The following is a 22,292-nucleotide window of genomic DNA, read 5'->3' on the forward strand; positions in this document are numbered from 1 at the left end:
GTTCATTTCCTCATTGGGTCTGTGTATGTTTTCATAGTTTGTTTTTGTCATTTGAAACTATCTCGTCTCTTTGTTTTAATGCTAAAAACAGGAAACGACTGTATTTCAGTTTCTGTTGTCTGATTCAAAAAAGTAGTGAAGAGTAAACCAAATTCAAATGAACCTGGATACGAGTGTCCCTCACACATCCAAAGAAGTCGTCATAAATAACTTCCAGCCACAGAAATTGGAAAAATGAAATATCAAAAACAAATTCGGCCCTGGAGCCTTTTGTTCATTTTCTTTTTTGGACCTGAGCCTTAAATCAAAAGTCTGAGAAAAAAAGCTCAAGTTCATAAACAAATAATGAAATAACAAGCCATTTTTAAAATATGGATAAATCCTGGATAAATATCAAATGAACAAATGATACAGACTTCTGAATTTGATACTTTTTGGTATGGCCCTATACTAAACCTGTGAATGTTATTTCTTTATACTACTACACAGGAAACATGTGATATCTGTTGTTACAATACATTTAAAGTGAACTATTTAAAAAAAAAAAAAACTAAATTCAGTGGGCTGCATTTGCAACCAACCAACATTGCTACTAAATCCTACGGACTGCTCCTTTAAGGACAACGTTTTTTTCTTAGAGATAAAAAGTATATAATTAAGTATGAATTAGTTCATGTTGACATTTCACATTTTTAACAAACATTTAAATATTCAGAGGTAGAGCAGACTGCATTCAAATGCTCTAAATGCTTTAACTGCAGTGGATTTTTTATTGTAATAACAATCAAAGATTAAATAAAAAACATTACTGCATAGATTAATAGAAAATAATTGGGTCCATTGTTTGTATAAAATGCTGTATATATTTATCATTAGACCAAGCACACTGTAGTACAGACATACAGTACCTCCTACATCTAGCAGGCTTTTAAATGATGTAAAGAAGGACACAACACATGAAGTGCAGAGTAGTTCATTGTCAAATAGCAAGAAAACAATACAACAGCCACAGGCTACAAAGAGAACAGTGGTTTAAATAATGCACACCCACCTTCCCAAATCCCCAAATCCCCTCACTTCTGACTCCCAGATCACATGTGGGACACGATGACAGAAGCACATACATACATATCTGAGCATAGTTGGTAGAAAACATACAGATCATCAAGCAGGCCATCAAAAAGTCCAACATTGCATCGTTTTAACTGAGCATGATCTCTCTCTCTCTCTCTGTCTCTCTCTCTCTCTCACACACACACACACACACACACAGTCACTCCATGTTCTCTATTGCTTTAAGTGGACTAATCTGTTTGGTAAAAGCATGCAGAGCAGGATCCTTCCATTAACAGACAGTTCACTTCAAAAACTGAGCCCTGCTATAGAAAAAAAAGCTCCACTGTGTGCTTTTCTAAACTGTTACAATATGCTGAGCTTCATCTACACACTACCTGAATACACAAGTTTTATAGTACAGATGAGAAGAAAAAGCTTCAGACACAACTCAGCTACTGAAGTCCATTAATGCTGGGAAAAAATAGATGACGTTGTGATTTACAAAAATAAAAATCCTCATGGAGTTAAAACTTTGAGAAATTAAAGTATACGAAATCATTCAAAATAAAAAAATGGCAAAATAATAATTTGACTTAAGACAACATTTTAACTACTAAATGATGTGGTTACTTAATACTTTAACTTGTGACTTTTTATATCAGAATTATGAGTGTTGTATATGACTTGCCTAAATTCTCAGTTTTGACTGATAATTTTGACCTACTAAGGCAAAATTAGGACAACACATGGCTAGATTTCATTTAAACTTTTAAACTTGGACTTCATAAATAAAAGAAAACATTGTTTTAGCCTCATAAATCCAAATTATGATGCAAATCAAAATAAGTATTAAACAAGAACAATGATGCCCAAAATTAGACTACAAGTCAACATTTTGAGATAGTAGTAGAAATGTAATAGAATATCCATAAGTATGTTTTAATAAGTGTAGAATCCCCTCTAAATAAAAATGTCTGTGTTTTTCTTACCTTAGACTGAACCCTTTATATCTTAGAGAGAGGGTCCTCTTACATGGAGGCCATGCCACATTACCATGTTTCTACAGTAGCCCAGAATGGACAAACCAAACACTGGCTCTAGGAGAGGCCTTTTTTATTTTTTGCAGCCACCTTAGGTTCTCTGACATTCTGGGAATGGAAGGGAGGGAAAAGGGTGGGTGGATTCAGTCCGTTGTAAATTGTAATCTCACTGCTAGATGTCACTAAATCTTACGCACTGGTCCTTTAAGACCATATACATTTTTATTGTTCATTCCTAAATGTCTTGTTTGAGAGGGGCTTCCATTCTTATAACTCCTGTTAAGAATAAAAAAAACTTAAAAACATGTGTCCAGGCTACATTCAAGCAAACAGCATTTGGAATTGTTGTGGCAAAAAAAGTTCTTGTGTGTTACTCCATACACATTCATTTACATTCATTTCAGATGACAGCATTTTGGATATTGTGTTCACTGGAAAAGTTTAGCCCTGTGCTTCTAGACTTGAAGAGTAACTCCAAACTGGATGTTGCTTGGAGGACAAGCATTGCTGCACTGTGAGTTACTCTTTAAGGTGTTGAGTGTCTCTTTTTTTTTTTTTTTTTTTAAATAGCACATTTAGAGTGACAAATGTGGCAGAGGATTCCCTCCAGCTGATACCAACTTCAACATGTCAAAATATATTACAACATAAAAGATTACTTCTCATAAGTTCATCACCCAAACCAAATGTCTAAAGAAGGCAGTACTGAGAGCAGGGTGATGATTTAAACAAGAAACTGCAACCAAAATGTGTCCCTGTGACTCACACTCAACATTTTCATAAGGAATGATTTCTTTTTTCTTTTTCTTTTTTTAAATAGAGGCTTCTGTTTCAGGTTCCCTTGTTTCTGCTGCATTCCAACAACACAATATGATCACAGCATGACTTCAGAGAAATCAGTGTGTACTGTGTCCAATAATGTTTTCACCTGAGGTGTTTCAGATGGAAATGTCTCTACTATGAACAGGTGTAGTGGGTCACCCAGTCTTTAACTGTATAGTTTATAGAAGAGTTTTCCTGAAATGCTTCAGAGTCTTCTCCCACCCTGACAAAGTCTGAATGTAGAACATGTTCATTAAAACAGTCAAATCTCACAAAAATGGTGACTTCAGTTTGGAGAGAGAGCACCTTGAAACCCCTGTGAGGACACGCGTGTACTTTTCCTGTCCAATAAATAAACCCAATTTAAACACACAAACAAATGAGCTGTAGGCCTGACTATACTGCTGTGGGATCCAACATCATATAAGGTGCTAAAGGAAGCTGAACACAAGTGGATCATTGTGAAAACGTAACAAGAATCTCGTCTTTGTTCCACAAAATGCATCATTCTCATATAATCACTCTTATCAACAAGCAAATCTTGCAAATATATCTATAAAACTACAATTCTAAGTTACAAGTGACATGACAGAGATCAAGCAGAAACATGACTTGATTCTTTAAGCTCACAGTCTTTGGTTAGGCGCAATCTTAGGAAGCCCTTGTAGGAAACAAGGAAAGAACATTTGGACAGAACCCCTGAAGAGCACCTGATTCACTTCAAGTGAAGCTAAATGCAATGTTTGAGCTAAGAACTCGACATAAAAAAGGTAAATCAAGTGGACATCCTGGTTTGGAAGGAGAGGAGCCCTTGGTAGGTCCAACAGACTGGTGCTGGTGCACAGAGGAAATGTAAGTGATGCTGGTGTCTGGAGTGAAGAAGTCCCACTGTATCCACTGGTGGAAAAGGCAAGTGGAAAGAATTTTAATCACTTTAATCCCAGTTCAGTCATGTGTGAGCAGAAGAAGTAGAGAGGTACCCTCGGAAGCATCAGAAATGAAGGCAGCAGTTTCTGTGGAGGACAGCAATGAAATGGAACCTTTGTGATGAAAATCCACATCACAGGTGTGAGAAGACGGGAGCAGTTGTCCATCCTCAGACAACAGACAAGGACTCATTCAGGTTTTCATGGTGGTGTCTGAAGGTGTTCATCTCTTTCCTGATTTCATGTAGGAGGGTATGGCTCCTCGAGCAGTGAGGCCTTCAAAGCGTTTATAGGTGTAGTTGATGAAGACCCAGTCCTTGTTCTTCAGGTCAGCCTCTGTGTGGTTGGACACGGGAGCAGCTGGAACAAAAGAGGATTTGGGTTTCAGTCATTTCACACATCACAACAGAGGGCACTGAATATGAAATGTGCTGGACAGAAACAGGAAACGTACTCGTTGGTGTGAGGATATCTGAATCAGGGAATTCATCAAAATTTGAGGTGTCATCGATGCTTTTGATCTCTATAGGAATGGCAGCAGGCCTCTCTCTGCAGAGCACAATGACAAACAATTCAGACACGTTGCATTTGAGGAAGTGAAGTAGCTGGATGTGACCTGGCTAACATGTCAGTGTGGATTATGTAGACCAAGCACACAGAGTGGATCCCTGGATGAACTAGTACCTAATGGAGCTCAAAAATATCTGTGGGTCCTGTTCTTTATTCATGGATAAATAAGACTGCTGATGAGCTAAACTTTTCAATTCCTTCAGGATGTCTTCAAATGTATCTAATCTGCAGAGAAGTTGCAACATGAGGCTTGTTCATTTAACTGGATTATGAGCGTTATGAATTTCAGGTAGAAATGCCTCCTTTCCTTACAGACACCAGTACAATAACTGGGAACCATCTGTTGGTGTAATTAGAATAATTTAACTGTGACAGAAAAACCCATGGTGTTATCATATATTATACACAAACATAATATCATAAGAACACATGGTAATGAACCTGCAGAGAATTAGGAGCAGCTCTTGAGCTCCCCTCTGCTTTACAGAGGTGTATGTGTGAAGAACAGGACTGCAGTGTCTTTAAAAAGTAATCATCTTAGACAAAAGATAAATATGTAAGATCTCAATGTACTGTGTGATGAACAGGCCCCACCTGATATGGTCGTAGTCCACCCCTTCAAAGAAAGGATCGGACTTGATCACCTCTACACCTGTAGCACCAATCCTGTGATCCTCCTCACAGCAGAACCTGCACACAAAACCTGTTCACTTACTACTGTACATGCAGCATTCATGTCTGTGGTAGCAGTGATGACAGATATGTTCCTACCTGAGGATGAGGTCTTTGGCCTTCTCTGATATAGGCACTTCTGGTGGAAAGGTGAGCGTCTCCCTCCAGTTCATCACCTTCCTGTACGTCTCCTGAGGCGTCTCTGAGCAGAACGGAGGATAACCTGGAAACACCAATCAACAATCAGCTGGACCACATTTAGTGCTGGCGTGGTCTTAAACCCATTAAAGTAAATCCAGTGATTATGATTTATAATGTATCTTACCTATCAGCATTTCATACATGATGACACCTAGGCTCCACCAATCACAGAGCTTATTGTATCCATTCTGCATGAAGACCTCTGGAGCGATGTAGTCTGGAGTTCCCACAGTGGAGAAGGCCTGAAAAGGATGAGGAGAAGAAAGTTAATTGGACTTTTATTTTAAAATGACAGACACCGGAAGTGGAGACAAGTGCCACAGATCCCTGAAGCAGTGAGAAAGAGAAAGAGAAAAGGGTAGATTTAGCTAGCCAACATTAGGTCTGATGGATTTAACAGTTAAAAGAATCATTCACTGCGTGTTATTACTGCAGGAAAATGCATGATGAAAGAATAGTATATCTGGAGGGAGATCATTTTATGGGGGATTCAGCTTAATTTCACTAAACTAAATTCATGTCCTCTCTTATTGAACAATACACGATGCAACAAAAATTGGATGTTTCTGCAGACATGTGGATCCTAACCCTAACAGGAGAGAATGTGGGGGAGTCATGCTATTGGGTGGAGGACAGATGAGCTAACTGAATAAAAACAGACAGAACAGTGCAGCAGTTAGACAATACACACTCAGTTTGTTATTTTCATGCTGGAGGCAGACTGTGAGATGTTTAGAAATTCATTCATTTATTCATTAATACAGTTTTTTAATAGCTAAGACCGTTTATCTTATGTGCCAGTTCAGTTTCATATTGTATTTCAGTGGAATAAGGACACTAGTGATGGTTTGGCACACAGTTAACTGGATCAAGAGACTGAAAATAGATCCGCCTTTTCTATTTCTATTCATTCAGAAACAGTCTTTAAAATTGAGAATCGATTCTGAATCAAATCGGTGCTCAAGTATCATGATGGGATGGAATTGGGAGAGAAGTACTGTGTATCATCACAAGCTTTGCACCACACAGGTTATCCAGCTTTTGCCACCTCTGTCTCAAAATCATCCAGGAACAAGTCTCAAAGTAGTGTCAGAGTGTACATGCAGAGCTGTGTTCACACCCACCAGCTGCCTCCTGTTTCTCTTCCACGTCTCAGCTTTCCTCTTGGAGTTCATGTTCTGAAAGGCTGTGAAGAGAGGACATCTCAGTTTTACTAAGCTGTTCTCTTACTGATGCACTACAGTAAATACTAACATGTGCTGTACCTTAACCAGCATGGAGACACTGCTGCAGTATGTCATAACTTACACAGAGCTTTGTCATCACTCACAATGAATCCAAACATCTTTTCCTTTTTAATTTGTCAAACTAACTTTACTAGCTTGATAATAAGTTATATGGTGTTGGAACTACACAGCCAATAGAAACCAGAGTCTGAACCTGAGTGAGTAAATATTAACGTAGAGCAACATAAAGCTGATTGTGAATATAAACAACAGATGATGAAGTTGCATGCAGAGTACAGTTGAAATAAATGGAAAAGGTTGCCTGACTTTGCTTACTGAGGTCACTGGGCAGGCTGTGGTTCAGGTTCTTGTAGAACTCGGTACGGTGAGCTCTCTTCAGCCCAGTGCACAGACCAAAGTCAGACAGCTTCACATGACCCTGGAAAGAAAACACACACAGTCACGTTTAAACAACATGAGCCCAAGTTTGGAAGTAAAAGCGCTGCCACCAATTATGGATATCAGGAACAGTAAAGTCAAATATAATGAGTTTATACAACACATTCACACTGCTGTTACTGCAGAGTAGCATGGGAGCTGCTGTTGTGTTGTTTTACACTTCTGTTCTTCTTACTTCACCTAACAGACACGAGTGTCACCGTTTATTTCAGGAAGCCTTACCCTGCTCTCTCATATAAAGTCAGACTGGGGTAACACACCACACTGCTGTTCATACTCTCATTCCAGCATCATCTTTTCAAGTGGTGCTCCAGTTTGACGTTATGCTACCATCAACCAAACTCAACATTTCCTGCTGTTTTTCATACGAAAAGAATTATGGAGCCACACAAAACTGTGAGAATGGTTTCTTTCTTCTCAATCAACAAAAAGTACTCTTTTTTTTTTTTTTTTACCTTTATTTATTGAAGAAACTTTGCTGACTGCCAGGAACTGCCTTGACCACACTGACACAATTCAATCTACAAGTTATTGAGAATTTTTTTTTTTTTAAAGACTTTTTTTAAGGGCTGTTTTGTTTATATTTATACAGCAACTAGCAGAGAGGCTGACAGGAAACAAGGGGAGAGAGGGGGGAATGACCTGCAGCATTTGGTCCCTGGCCGGATTAGAAGCAGGGATGCTGGGATTACATGGCATGCGCTCTAACCACTCAACCACCAAGGTGCTCCAATAATGTGCATCGAGACATGTTTCTGGTGGAGTGGCTGAGTTGCTGTCTGAAGCCTGTCCCTAATAAGGGTCTGCTCCTTTTTGCCACTGATGTAGATAAAAAGGCCCAGATCATAACTAAAAAGGAAAATGTTCATCATTATGCAAACTGTGGTAAACAGTGAGAGTTTATCCTCACCCTGGAGTCCAACAACAGGTTGTCTGGCTTGATGTCTCTGTGGATGAAGCCCAGCTGGTGGATGGAGTCAATGGCCAGCACCGTCTCTGCTATGTAGAACTGAGTGGCCTCTTCTGTCAGAGTGTCCTTCTTCATCAGGAGAGTCATCATATCTCCTGCAGGGACAACAGCAGAGACCAAGCTCAAACCAGCTGTATCATGTTGTAGAGATGGACAAATGCTGCCCAGAGACACACTTTGGGTACAATGTGTTAACAGGGTTGCATCTCCCACTCAGTTCCTTCTACACTGATGTCATCTTCTCAAATTAAAGCTGAGACATGGCACCTTAATGTAGTGTCCACTAACTTCTAACTGTAGTTAGAAATAAGGCTTTGTAGAAGTAAGTTGGTGGTGCCTCAAAGTGTAACATTAGCTGGCTTGTGACACAGGTCACAGCACTGTGTTGTGGGATTGGTACTGATGACTATTTTCAGTCCTGTTACAGATACTTGTCACATCCCTGTCCAGTTGGGTGGATGTTCATATTAATGAGCTATTACAGTTTAGTCATGTCTTGTCTTTGGTCTCATGTGCATGACCTTGTTGTTTAGGTGGATTTAGGCATAGCATGTGAGTGTCTGAAGGTTCTTTAAAAGAGGCCAAATAATTGTCATGGCATTGATAAATGAGGTGAAAAACAAGAGACTGATGTGGTGGAAGATAACATGTCCAGAGAGACTTGATGAGTGTTCCAGGTGAGGTGGAGGTTTTACATGACAAATGTTCTGTGACTTCTTGTTCCTCAGGCAGAGGCTTTTCACACAGAGTGCATCATGGGAGGAAACTAAATCTATCAACAGAGATTCCCTGTGGAGCATGTGGGCATCACTGCTGACCTCCACACTGTACTTAACATCTCTCTGTCTGGGTGCTAATAGCATGCTAGAGAGTTACACACTGGATGATTTGGAGTGAGTGTGTGATCATGATGAGTCACAGAGGGGTGCAGCAAAACCAATTATTAAAAAAGTGAATGAATGAATGAAAGAAAATGTTTTATCCTTAAAAAAATGAAATGAAAATGAAAATAATAATAGTAATTATAGATAATGATCCAATGTTTACTACTGTGTCTGTCAAAATGAGGGACAATGAGAAAGAACGGCCCATTTATGCTCAACGTACGTATGAAAATGTATCCGTCCTTTTCAAACGATGTTGCCGTCACTGCTCACGGGGTTGCAAAATTCCGGGAATTTTCAAACTTGGAAACTTTCCATGGGAATTAACGGGAATAAACTGGGAATTGACTAAACTGAAGGTATGTTCTTATTAGGGAACTTAAATATAGTTGTGTAGAATAATATTTTAGCATAATCCTGACTAAAACAACCAGATATCATGCAGTACAGTTGAATATCTGTGCTATCACATGCTCACATAGCATACTGTTTACTGCAGGGCTACTGAGACCACGCCCCCTACATGCACTGTGCATACTGAGACCACGCCCCCTACATATACTGTGCATTCCTCCATCACATGCACAGATGATTTCTACAATCCTAGACCACACTTTTGAGCCCAGAGCACACAACTTGAAGCCAGACTTTTGAGCCTGGGAATATATTTAGGGATATTTTTATGTGTAAGTGCTATATTTAGCCTTATGGTGGAAAAAATAAAACTAGTCAAAACCAAATAAACCACAATTTATACAGCAAATATCACTTTAACAGACAGGAGTGGAACTTTGATGTTACTAGTTATATCATTTGCACCAGTAAATAACAATAACTAATAGTTTTAAAAACATCTTGTATATTTTGGATTTTATGAGTTGTATCTCCACCAGGATACATTGGACACATCCCCCTCAGGGATGTGTAGCTTCACAGACACATTGTTGTATTTTTTCAGAGTTGTGTGTGAAACCATTAAGAATAATAACATTTAGTTGCTTTTTTAATATTAAATTATAAATAATCCAATTTATCCAATTAATCAATACCTTTCCACTAAATTACCCTCAGTTGCCATAAATTCCCATAAATTCACATTTAATTCCCATAATTCCCATGGAAAGTTTCCAATTTGGAATATTTCCAAAATTCCCCAGCTTAACTTCCCATGGAAATTTACCGGAAACTTTCCACCCCTTTGCAACCCTACTGCTCACATACTTTCATGCGTCCTTTACGTTGGCATGGATGTTAACCAATAGATCCACCAGGGGGCAGCACAGAGTCAAAAGTTTATGACAACAACAAACTCAGCGACTGTGGAGGAGATATTGATAATGTTCCTCTCGCATAAAAGACAAAAACAGGGGCAGCGCTGTAGGATGCGGTGGTCTGTGAGGCCGTTAAATACATTGTTATTTCTTCTTTGTGTCTCACTAGAGCTACGTAGCGAGTAGTGACAGCAACACTGCCCCCCCCATGGTTTCCGGTGGTACTGCTCTGTTTGGCCCGTATCTGTAGGCTTTATGGAAACGTGCAGAAATACGGACGAAATGAACGCAGAGCACTGATAGAAGGCTCCGTCCTTATCCGGATTCATATTTAACGTTGAGCATAAATGGGTCTTAACACAACCACTGCTCAGTACAGCTGCTACTTACAAAAGATACCATATAAAACAACTTCATATAGTGTTATAAGTTACTTTGTACTTTTGTACTTTACTTTGTACTGTCTGTTAAGCTTTGTGCTTCACAATGATGAAACAACAGCAACTATCGAGGTCTAGTGGGAGAAAAGCAACACCCACCAGTGTATCTTCTATTCATTAAGCTGATGCACACATTTCTTTATTCAACTTTTTCTTGTTCTGCAACATAAAGAAACTCTGAGCCACATTCAGACTGAAAAATACATTGTGTAAAACAATGCAAGCAACTGGTGGGGGCTGTGTTGTTTTAAGTATCAGTGAGATAATGAAATATGATCCAGCAAGTCTGGTTGAAGTAACATATTATTGCATGTAAAAGCTTATCACAGTGCAACCTTATTGTCTAGTGCACACATCTGTGTCCACTGACTGAAGAATGGCTGTGAACTGCTGTGAACCACTGCTATCTACATATGTGGAAACCATGAATTGGTCTTTAGGGCTGAGACTCATACCTCCTGGCAGGAATTCCATGATAAGGTAGAGGTTCATCTTATCCTGGAAACTGTAGAACATCTTGACCACCCACAGGCTGTCAGCCTCCACCAGGATGTCCCGCTCAGCACGAATATGACCAACCTAACAAAAGGTCAGACACACACACATATACAGGGTTAAAAATGGCCAACAGTTACAACAACAGCAGTGTATGTATTTTCCTCCTCACCTGTTCTTTCTCCAGCATGTCAGCCTTGCGAAGAATCTTCATGGCATAGACATGACCGGTGTCCTTCTTCTGCACCAAACGCACCTAGAAGAAAACACAGCAGTGCTTTAATGTCTGATCAATGGGAACTGTTTATTAAAATATAGCTTCCTTGGCCTATTCTGTACATAAAACATCTGTCTGTCTCTTTGTCCTCTTCTGTTGCTCCTGACAGTTTGTTCCCAGTGCTATAGGGGATCTCATACACTGTACAGACAAATTTGTAATATGTGATATCTGGTTATATAAATAATATTGACTTGGCTTAATCAATTTTGTTATTAGATGAGTTTATCCTACATGGCCTTTATTGTTTGAATTACTGTCTCAGGTGGTTTTAAGGTTAATATTATACAGTATTTGTGCCTCTGTCAGAATATTCTGCTGAGTAATACCTATTCTGACTTATGATACATAAGCATGTTCATTTCTAAGGAGAACTCCTCTTATTCTGCACATGTGATTAAAGTCTTATAAAAGAACTGTGCCACACTACTACACTATTATGGGTATTATGGGTTCTCTGTCATGTGCAATTGTGATCCAAGAGTTTAAGAGATTTTTGAAGTTGGGCTGATCATCAAGATAAATGTTTACACTACTGTAGAGTTACATTAGTTAGCATAGACACAGTTACATCACTCACAGTTGTACAGCTGGGACCATTGAAATAAACCATGTAGAATCATTACTGCTGTTATAGCAGTGACAACCAGGGCTCATGGGTTTGTAGTATTTTCTAACGGTCTGCTTAAAATGATGGACAAAACATGATTTCTCAGAAATTAACTTGTGATCAAGACATAAAACTACAGGATTGTTACACTTTCTGGAAGAGTTCTGTGTTTCAATGTTAAATAATACTGAAGATAAATAGTGCAGATGGAATTCATAATCCAGGTATTCATGTTTTATGTGTTTTTACCTCTCCAAAAGCTCCTCGGCCAATCACCTTCAGAGACTCAAAGTCCTCCAGACCCAGGCGGGTACGTTTCAGGCGCAGAAACTCAGTTTCTTTCCTTGCATGCTGAGAACGTCGAATACGTTTCTGTAGAGCAGAGACATCACTGTTACCATTAAATACAACATACACCTGACTGTCATCCCATTTCACCCACTATTAGCTCCAGTGGTTTACATTTTTGTGATCTCAAACCCAGTATATGTGTAGGGCTTTTATTTTCCCTAAAACTGTATGGAAGCCCTCAGTAAGCTTCAAAAAGTTTGACATCAATATTTACTCAAACTCACAATCTAGTAAAGTTAAAGAATGGCCCACAAAGGAAGGAAGTATTAAGCAATTACAGGAGTGTTGGTCCAGCCAGCCAACAGGGACTGAGGACAACCACAGTTCTTTAAAGTGAACTTTCCCATGCTGCTACAGAGCATGCTGAGGAAAACATTGCAGATGTGTGTCTGTGAAGAACAAATGATGGACACTCACCTCTTCATCAGCCAGGCCTTCCTGATCCATTACTTTCTCCAGCTTCTGCTGCCTGAAAACAGCAGTTTACCATTATTGTTGCTTTATAGCCACCAACTATTGTGTACATATGCTGTTGTATTGATGTTGAAAAGATGGCAAAAAAAAAAAGAAGAAAATGTCTCCTGCACATCTAACTGATACTTCTCAAAAATATTTTGTGTACAGCAGCCCATAAAAGTCACAGAGGGAGCACATCAGTGGAGAAGCCCTGAGTCGATGTACATGTTCACAAGTGGAATTGCTGCCTTTTTTAAGACTAATGCAGAATGACAGTGTGACAGGATGTAACCTTTTACAGATTCTTGTCTCTAGATGACATAAATACAGATGCTGGTACGGGTCTGTGTTGACTCTTCAGCTTACAAGGCTGTCACTGCATTTTAAAAGTCCAGGAATACCAGGAGACAGACTTTATATTTCTCTAACTGTGCAGAAACATCACGATGATGAACAACAGGCAATATTACACCTGTCTTAGAGGTAAAATATGAGACTCATGTTGGCTGTTCTATCAGTTTAGAGTGGGGAGGAAGCTCTGCAGGTGTGCTTGGTTAAACTACAGTAACTGAAGAAAGACACAATAAGTAATAATGTTCAGTATGTAGGTCTATAAGAATGAAATACAAGTAATGAGATAATGACAGAGGAGTATAGATGAGAATATGAGCATATATGTTACATTATCATACTATTAAGAGGATCTTGTTTCTTCGGATTTTCTTATCTCAGCTTGATGCATTTAAAAACAGCCTGTGTTACAAGCTGCAGGTTTGAGCTTTATAAGAAATGAAAAATTCTGCCTAATGAGCTGCTGTGGAATGACAATAATGTTATCTTCTGTACTTTCCCTGTTGTACTATTAATGTATTTAATCATGATCCCAAAAATGAGTTGCATACTGAACACAGCAGGCTGACACAAAGTAAGACAAGTGTGATATAACCATAACCTGTCATAACAGGAAGTGACTGTCTCCTCTTAATTCTAACAAAAGCCACACCCACTGATGACACACATGAAACAAAGGAATAACAAAAGTGTTTTTCAGCTTCATTATTTAGAACATTGTGACATCTTAGACTGGAATTACACATGATAAATACTAGCTTTTTAGATACATAATGCAGCCAGGCTGTGAAAGTAAACTGGATTTACCTCATCTCTCTCTCCTCGTGCTGGGCGATGAGATTACTGTAGAAGTTTTCCAGGGTTACTTTGGCCATGGTGACCCGCTCCTTGGTGTGATTGCTCATGGAGGAGCATGAGCTGTGGCCTGTCATCGCCATGCTTTACCTGCAAGGATAGACACACTGACTGAGCTTAGAGTCCACAGTAGAACATCCTCTGCATCCACACGTCCATTCAGACTAGTGCCATGCAGCTTAGTGAGACACTGTTCCACAGAGATAGAGGAAAGGCAGAGGGCAGCAGCATAGAACACTATTAAAATGTACCTTGCTGTTACTCAAAAGTCAGAGTAGTTCAGTTATCACACCATGAAGCTGAGCTCTAAAAAGCTTCAACTATGAAAAGAAATGACAGTTGGCTCAGAAAAGAGGAAGGAAAGCTGCTGGCTCTGCTGCTGAAACAGAACAACAGTGATGACATTGTGACAGCACAGTTATGAAGAAACAATGACGAAATCTGATTTGTGCAAGTACTGATGGTAGAGTTGTGTTGTGACTTAGATAGGGCCCTATGATTCCGCGATCACGGAATATTTTTAATGTGGTGGAAGATAACTTTTAACGCGAAATATCGTGGAATTTCACATAATTTGACTAAAATGCTGTTTTCGGGTGGAAGAGGAACGTATGTCCTAAGCAACGTATGTTCTTCCCTGGAGTTGTCTGTGCTTTCTGGTCTCACAGGTAATCTGGGCCTGTAGACGTCCGGATGACGGATTCCAGTCCTGGACCTTCAATGTGCTTCTCTCTCCTCTCTACTCCAACAAGTCGAGGCAGATGTTCTCCCACTGCCTGAGGTTTCTTGATGTTTTTTCTTGCCACTGTTGCTCATATGGGAATGTTGGGTCTCTTTAAAATTAAATCTGAAGAGTTCGGTTTAGAACCTGCTCTATGTGTAAAGTGCCTTGAGATGACTTTGTTGTGATTTGGCGCTATATAAATAAAGATTGACTGGGTGGCCCAGCAAGCCCCCCTCAACACACTGAGCCCATCCCACTTCAAAACAATGTAAACATGGCGGAGCAGCTGGCCACCACGGCTCTGTCTTCGTCGGCAAAAAAACTTTGAAAACTCGACACTAACCCCTCAGTACAGAGCCAAGCAGTTCCCGAAGGACTTCTATGTGTCAGGTGAACTGTTGTTTTGCAAAAACACACTGTTCTTGTTAGTAACATAAGAGTAAAAGGTAAAAAAACAGGATTCCCAAAAATTAAAAACGGAAAAACGGAATTTACAAAAATTAAAACAGAAAAAATAAAAACGGAATTTATAGGGCCCTACTTGGGAAGTTTTAGGGCATCAGGGCCTAAATTTCAGTATAGGATTGTGGGTATTGCGCATAATTTAATTGATTTCCGCAAATCCAACACTTACAACACGGGACCGACACATTTACAGTGATGTATATTAATGTTCAGCCAACGTCTGCAGCATGCTGAATGCAGGACGCCTGGCCAGAACCGCTGCGTCCAACACACCTGTATCTCTCTCTGCTCTCTATGAGGCTGCAACCCCCCTCTGCTGCTGCTGCTGCACCTAACGCTAGCATAATACAGACATGTCTCCCCACACAGGTAACTGTAACATTACTATAATGACAAGTTTCATGCTAACTGGCTCAGTATATATCCACGGTTCCAACTAAACAATGGTGAAATTAGCGGCTCGATGTGTAAATGTTGCGGTGCTGCTCGTCTTATCAGCTGATGTTCCAAAACATCAACTTTAAGTCACCACTCACATGTTTCTCATACAGCAGCGAAACATGATGCTAATGCTACTGAAGCTGCAGTCACTCTCCTCCAATGTATATATCACTGAACTACAATACAGTTCAAATATAACTACTTAACTAGATAATACCATATAACTTCTAATTACTATATAATATAGTTCAGTGAATAACTTAACTATATAATATACACAGAGGCGGACAGAGTACACAGCTTCCTTACTTGAGTAAAAGTACAGATACCCCTTGCTAAATTTTACTCAAGTACAAGTAAAAGTACTACGGTCAGATGTCTACTTAAGTAAAAGTACTAGTTTTTAAAAGTACTTGAGTATCAAGACTACATTTTCTAAATATAGCATTACTACTGCCACAGTGCTTACATTTATGTATAGAAATGTCCTAGATGGAGTTATGACAAATGTTAATGTTAATACCTTGGAGAATGTAAAAAGAATTGAAAGTAAAATCAAGTCATTTTCATCCCGGGCCGAGATGGACCTGCTGCGTCTTCTTCCATTGTTTCCTCCATGGTTTCGTCTCTCATCTAACCTGACCATGGAGTTGACTTTGGCTGAAGGTGATTGCTGATAGGCTGTCCCAATCAGTGGTGCCTGCACAATCCAATCACGTTTGAGAGGTAAACGACAAATTGAGGTTTTTTTTTTGTAGAAGTAACGGGTACTCACGGTTATGGATAGAAATGTAGTGGAGTAAAGAGTACAATATTTGCCTCTCAAATGTACTTGAGTAAAGTCATGAGTACTCCCCAAAGATGATACTCGAGTAAAGTACAGATCCCTCAAAATTGTACTTAAGTACTGTACTCAAGTAAATGTACTCCGTTACTGTCCGGCTCTGAATATACACTCACTGGACTCTTCATTAGGTACACCTGTGAAACCTAATGCAATCCAACAGCTTTGCTATAAATTCTACATTTATTAGGTTTATACATTTTAACTTTGTAGGACCTCAGTAATAAACAAAGTAGAACTAAAGTTAAGTAGATTAATCATCTTCCTGACTATGTTAACAAAAACTGAAAATGTCTAAACGTCTAGAATTTATAGCAGAGCTGTTATATTGGATTTAATTAGATTACCCAGGTGTATCTAATGAAGAGCAGGTGACTGTACTTCAGAGAATACAACTACTTAAGTATACACTAAATAACTAATTACTATATAATATAGTTCAGAGAAGAGAACTACTTAAGTATATACTAAATAACTAATTATTATATAATATAGTTCAAAGAATAGAACTACGTAAGTATACACTAAATAACTTATTACTATATAATATAATTCAGAGAATAGAACCACTTAAGTATATACTAAACTATATATAATCATCCCCATGTGAAGCATTTTGAAAAATGAATTTCAGGCCCTGTGCATGCAGTCCAATTTGAAATGGATGTATTCATAATCATGATCCCAAACCCCCAAATATGTATCTTTCATCAGCATCATTTTTATTGTTTTATCTTCATTTTAAAAAGTGAAGCTATATGGGCCTCACATGCTGCCCTCCTCCTTTTTAAGTTTCACTAGCATGATTTATCAGAATGCTGAAAGCTTCTGCAATCAAGCTGCTGACAGGTGGACAGATGATTTGTCTCAAATACACTGCCTGGCCAAAAAAGAAAAGGTGGTTGAACCACCTTTAGTTTTGATTACAGCACACATTTGCTGTGGCATTGTTTCAATAAGCTCCTGCAATGTCACAAGATTTTTTTCCATCAGTAAGATGACAATACCAGGATTCATGGGGCTCAATTAGTGACAGAATGGTTCAGGGAGCATGAGACTTCATTTTCACACATGGCTTGTCCACCACAGAGTCCAGACCTTAACCCCATTGAGAATCTTTGGGATGTGCTGGAGAAGACTTTGTGCAGTAGCCTGACTCTCCCATCATCAATACAAGATCTTTGTGAAAAATGAATGCAACACTGGACGGAAATAAATCTTGTGACATTGCAGAAGCTTATTGAAACAATGCCACGGTGAATGCAAATCAAATCATGTTAGGGTCACGATTCGATTCGATTCTCAATCTTTTTTGGGGTCCTTTTAGCACAGATGCCTATGCCATTTTTAGACTAGTCATGAGTGATATCATCTCCATCAGTTGTTTGCAATGTACCACACTAAGGCCCTACTGTCAAAATTAAATAATTTATAAGCAATATAATGTAACAATAAGTTGTTTCAGCTGTCAATTGGAAACTTACTGTAAAAAAAAGAATCATCTTGTGACTGCAGTGTGCATTCTTCATAATAGATGATATTCAAGTTCACAATAAAACTAAAACTAAATTAAAACAGCCATGTCCATAGCCATCCCTGAACAATTAAGTGTGTGTAACAGTAGCATCTCTGGTGCTAAAAAATACTCCTAGTTCTGGGAGTGTCCTGTATATTGATAGCAGCTCCTTGACGCATGCAAATTATAGCAGTTGTGTTTGTGTGACTATCAATGCAGGGTTGATAGTCCCTGCACGCTCCAGCTGTGTCTGCAGCTAATTATTGATCAGCTGTTACTGCGCTAGTATGTTATGTGTGTGTATATGTATATATACATATAATATAATACAATAATTATTACTGCTGTAGTATGTTATACAGAGAAATAAAAAAAGCAGAAGAGTTCAGAGGTGGGTGCTGATTATTTGAGACACTAGTTATTTTTTATTTAGTTATTTACAGACTGAACTGACCCGCAGCACATGTTGAAGCATGGTATGTAAAAGTGCAGCACTGCAGCAGTGACACACAGTATGAGCACAGATCCCCTTACAAAGATCCACTAACTTTGTTGTCTTTTTACATTATAATAGAGAACAAAGTTCCAGCATCTTTGTAATAATAAGGACCTATCTAAAGAAATCACCTATGGGTGTCATCCTGCTCCAGTTTACAGTGCGCCAATCCATGGTGAGAGAGGAGCAAACCTGCATTATTATAATAATTAATTAAATAAATAAATACCGCTCATCAAATCGCTCTGGAAGTGATTCCAACAATATCGTTCTCCTCTATCGTTATAGTTGTGGTGTGAACTTGAATTAGAACGACATTTAAAACTATACATTTATAGTTCTGGTTCTCAGTGTGGACGGCCCTTAACCTCATTAATCTGACTCTAACCTAACCTCTAACATTTTTCCTCCCTTACCCAACTTTCCCCTAATTTATGTATGTACATTTCAGACTGTGGGAGGATGTCAAGCTAGACACAAGAGCAGAGCAACATACTGCTGTGACTGTTCAGCATGAAGCTACAGCAGGTCACACACACGTAGCTCTGGCTCCAGCCTAATGGGGCTTTTCCTCTATACAGTTCTAACACTACTCGGCTCGACTCAGGGTTTTTTGCGTTTCCATCAGGGATAGTACCTAGTACCTGCTACTTTTTTAGTACCTGCTCTGCTGAGGTTCCAAGCGAGCCGAGCCGATACTAAATGTGACTTCAACAGACTGCCAGCCACTGATTGGTCAGACAGTGTCGTCACTGGAGAGTCATGAGCCGTCACACATAAGAATCAAGTACACCATTACCTCCATGTTTTTGTGTTTGTGTCGCATATAAAACGAAGTCACAGCTGTTTCATACAGCCGTACTATGACAACCATGTTGAGTAGGTACTATGAAGTCATGGAAAAGGTTGTTCCTGGTACCAAACCAAGTGGAGCCATGTAGTGCTAAAACTGTATAGTGAAAAAGCGCCATAACTAAACTCGACTAACTGACTAGACTAAACTCGACTTGATGAATGAATCAATCAATCAATTTGTAGGCATTTTACATTTTACAAACTGAGGGGGAGGCACAGTGTTCCTCTGTGTTATTAGCATCATGTCTCCAGCAGTGAGAGCAGCCTCTCTGCTGCTGTTAGCTCCAGTGAAAAACATTGTTCAACACACTGAACAGGTGCTGGCTGTGTGAGGTTAACATTTTCTTCACATCACAGATGGTTTAAGTTGTTTAATGCTGCAGTGCGTGTTGGTCTGCAGGTCTTGTTCATTGCTCCACACCACTTACATTAGTCTCTGACTGACACCAGTTCACAGTATACTTCATGTTCATGCAAATGTAATTATTTAAACATTAAAATCAAAAAATGTTTGCAAACACTGCCATTTTTAAAGAACTACAAAATAAGTGGAGCCTGTAACCCCAACCCTCACAGTGGGAGTTCCACCTTTTTTGTTCCATCACCATCACATGCCATCATTCCCAACAAAGGCACCTTTGAGTTAAACAAGCAGGGAAAACCCTGCAATGTTTAATATAGACTGATCAGATATGAGAAAAACCACAGCAACTTAAAATAGGCTCATTCAGTGTTCTGTTGAAGGGACCTTCAAGAGATCCTTATTCAAGCTTATGAGAGAGATGATAATTAAATTACAGATTTTATACAATAATATATTATTATAATCTACCTCTGTATTGTAAGGTTTGTTCCAGGTTAATGCAGTGCTCACATGCCTACAACAAAAACGTTGTAGTCTTAAAGTTAATCTGCCAGGATTCAATTCAGACTTGTGTAGTGTTGGACTAGTTACATAAATGTTACAGGCCTGATCTAGTTGCTGTCATGACTTTGGCATAATAGAGACTTGGTACGTATGGAGAAATTACACCAACATGGTTATATTAAGCGCAAGACGAAACAAAAGTAAGGCAGGCACTTTTACTGTACATCTGTGTTGGTACAGTATATTCAATTTGGAAAAAAGTCATCTGTTGTCAAATAGGTTTTGGGTAAGATACACAAGGGTTCAAAAATGCTCTACACAAGTCTTTGGGGATAATAAAAAGGAAGCACATGAAAGCTAACCAAGTAACTTGGGATTCGCGACAAAGGCGAAAAGTAGAACGGCAACTAATATTAACAATAATACAATATATATTTCCATTACATCTACAAATCATTCATCATGTCATATCCTCATGGCTATTCGTAAATTCGGAGTAATCAAGTGCAGCTTTGTTCAGCTGTTACCAGACAGACTGACCCAGCCAGTGTCAACAACACGTAGATACCAAAGCTGTTAGTTGTGGTAGCAACGTAGCCCTCTGTACCATAAACTACCTAACAGTAAGTTATTATACATAGAAACTAATTTAACTCAATGCTGGGCGTATCCTACTTTCAGTTTTAGTTTATAATTTTGAAGTAACATAGTTTTCGTTCACTTGGAGTGTCATAAATGCTTTAACTTGCTACCACTGGGTAGCTAGCTAGTTAGCTATTAAAGTTCCTGACTGTTAAGTTTAGAAGACAAAGTATGCATAACACCGGATATTCACTAGAAAATAAAGCCGTACATTTTACGCCAACGACAATTTAACAGTCCATTCGTTGTTGTATTTTACTTTGAAAGTTTGACCGGAAAACATTGCTTTTCATTTTAACTGCTTTGACTGTGAAGGCAGCCGTATCGAATAGCTAAGAGAAAGTTAGCTAACGCTAGCCACTTATCTGCTAAAACAGCTTGAGTCGCTTGTTTATAAAAAGGTCACCATAAAACGTAATAACTTCACGTTTCGTTTGGTTAGATAAGTTGTTAAAGCAAATATTCAACATATAATGTTGTGGGCATTCATCTCCGCGCCTTTCATTCTATATTTCTATAGTTGGTCTTTGTTCACTTACCTTAGTCGAAGGTGCGGTGTCTGTCTATCTTCCTCTGCTATACTGAGCATGTTGCGTCACCGTCAGTTTGAACACAGCGTGACACCTAGTGGTGTAAACCTGCTTCTTCTTTAACTTTTATTTTGGATTGCAACCATTTCTTATAAGGTGCATACCACCACCTACTGTACCGGAGTAAGTCACGTAGAACAGACGTTATCCCTGGACTACTTTACATCATTAAGTAAATAACTAAATCTTAAATGATTGTTTTAATAAAAAAACAGAAACAAACTCAAATCCAAACTCAAGCAGGTACTTTACTTTTGTGTTGACTCTCTCGCTTTTTACCTGCAATTCTTAAAAGACTGATACATGGCCTAGATTTGACATGCCCCAGTACAATCATTTTTAATTAATACATTTTTAAAAAACTGTGAATTTACCCTTTTTGGTTTTTTTCACATATCTGAAATTGTGTTTCATTATAGTCTCAGATTTGATTAGACAATCTAAGTATTGTGGTTTATTGATCTAGACCTGGTATGGATGGAGAAAGTATAATGACATTGTCATCTTTTGCATCATACCTTATGAATAAACCTTTGTGCAATAAAAAAGTGTTGTCCTTATTCAAAACATACATAGAACACCATTGTGCTGAAAATATTTTATTTGAATGAGTGCAAAGAAGGCCTGGTAGTTGGGATGAAAGTCATCATCCTGATCAGATACAACAAATGCTTTTAACCAGGCTAGTTAAACACAACTGTTAAAACATGAAATGACAAACATTTTTAGTTGATAAATATTAAAAAGCAAAATTAAAAGCAAAAGAACAATCCTAAAACACAAGGTATAAAATTGTTACATTGTTACATTGTGTAACATATTTAAAGAATATGTTACATTTGTTCAGGATTCATATCAGTTATATTTACATCATAGCAACAGGTTATAGATAGCTTTTCCATTCATTTTTTATTTATAT

At 38.7% G+C, this 22,292-nt stretch overlaps 1 protein-coding gene across 1 annotated transcript; it reads right to left on the reverse strand.

Annotated features, from left to right (window-relative positions):
- Positions 1–957: 957 nt before the first annotated feature.
- Positions 958–21,355, reverse strand: LOC128357918 (serine/threonine-protein kinase 38). The gene is made up of 14 exons (XM_053318340.1): positions 21,323–21,355; positions 13,885–14,022; positions 12,688–12,739; positions 12,169–12,291; positions 11,205–11,288; positions 10,993–11,116; positions 7,883–8,037; positions 6,841–6,952; positions 6,412–6,473; positions 5,412–5,529; positions 5,186–5,309; positions 5,009–5,104; positions 4,299–4,393; positions 958–4,204 (listed from the first exon to the last, which is right to left on the reverse strand). The coding sequence occupies exons 2-14, from the start codon at positions 14,013–14,015 to the stop codon at positions 4,068–4,070; spliced, it is 1,413 nt and encodes a 470-aa protein (XP_053174315.1). The 5' UTR covers positions 14,016–14,022; positions 21,323–21,355; the 3' UTR covers positions 958–4,067.
- Positions 21,356–22,292: the final 937 nt, after the last annotated feature.

The sequence above is a fragment of the Scomber japonicus genome, chromosome 4 (assembly GCF_027409825.1).
Source record: "Scomber japonicus isolate fScoJap1 chromosome 4, fScoJap1.pri, whole genome shotgun sequence".
Lineage (NCBI taxonomy): Eukaryota > Metazoa > Chordata > Actinopteri > Scombriformes > Scombridae > Scomber > Scomber japonicus.

Coding starts and splice junctions, on each gene's coding strand:
- LOC128357918 (XM_053318340.1), bottom strand. CDS start 14,015: ATGGCGATGACAGGCCACAGCTCATGCTCCTCCATGAGCAATCACACC. Junction 5,310..5,411: donor CATGTATGAAATGCTGATAG/GTAAGATACATT, acceptor TGGTGTTTCCAG/GTTATCCTCCGTTCTGCTCA. Junction 4,205..4,298: donor AGATATCCTCACACCAACGA/GTACGTTTCCTG, acceptor CTTTTGTTCCAG/CTGCTCCCGTGTCCAACCAC.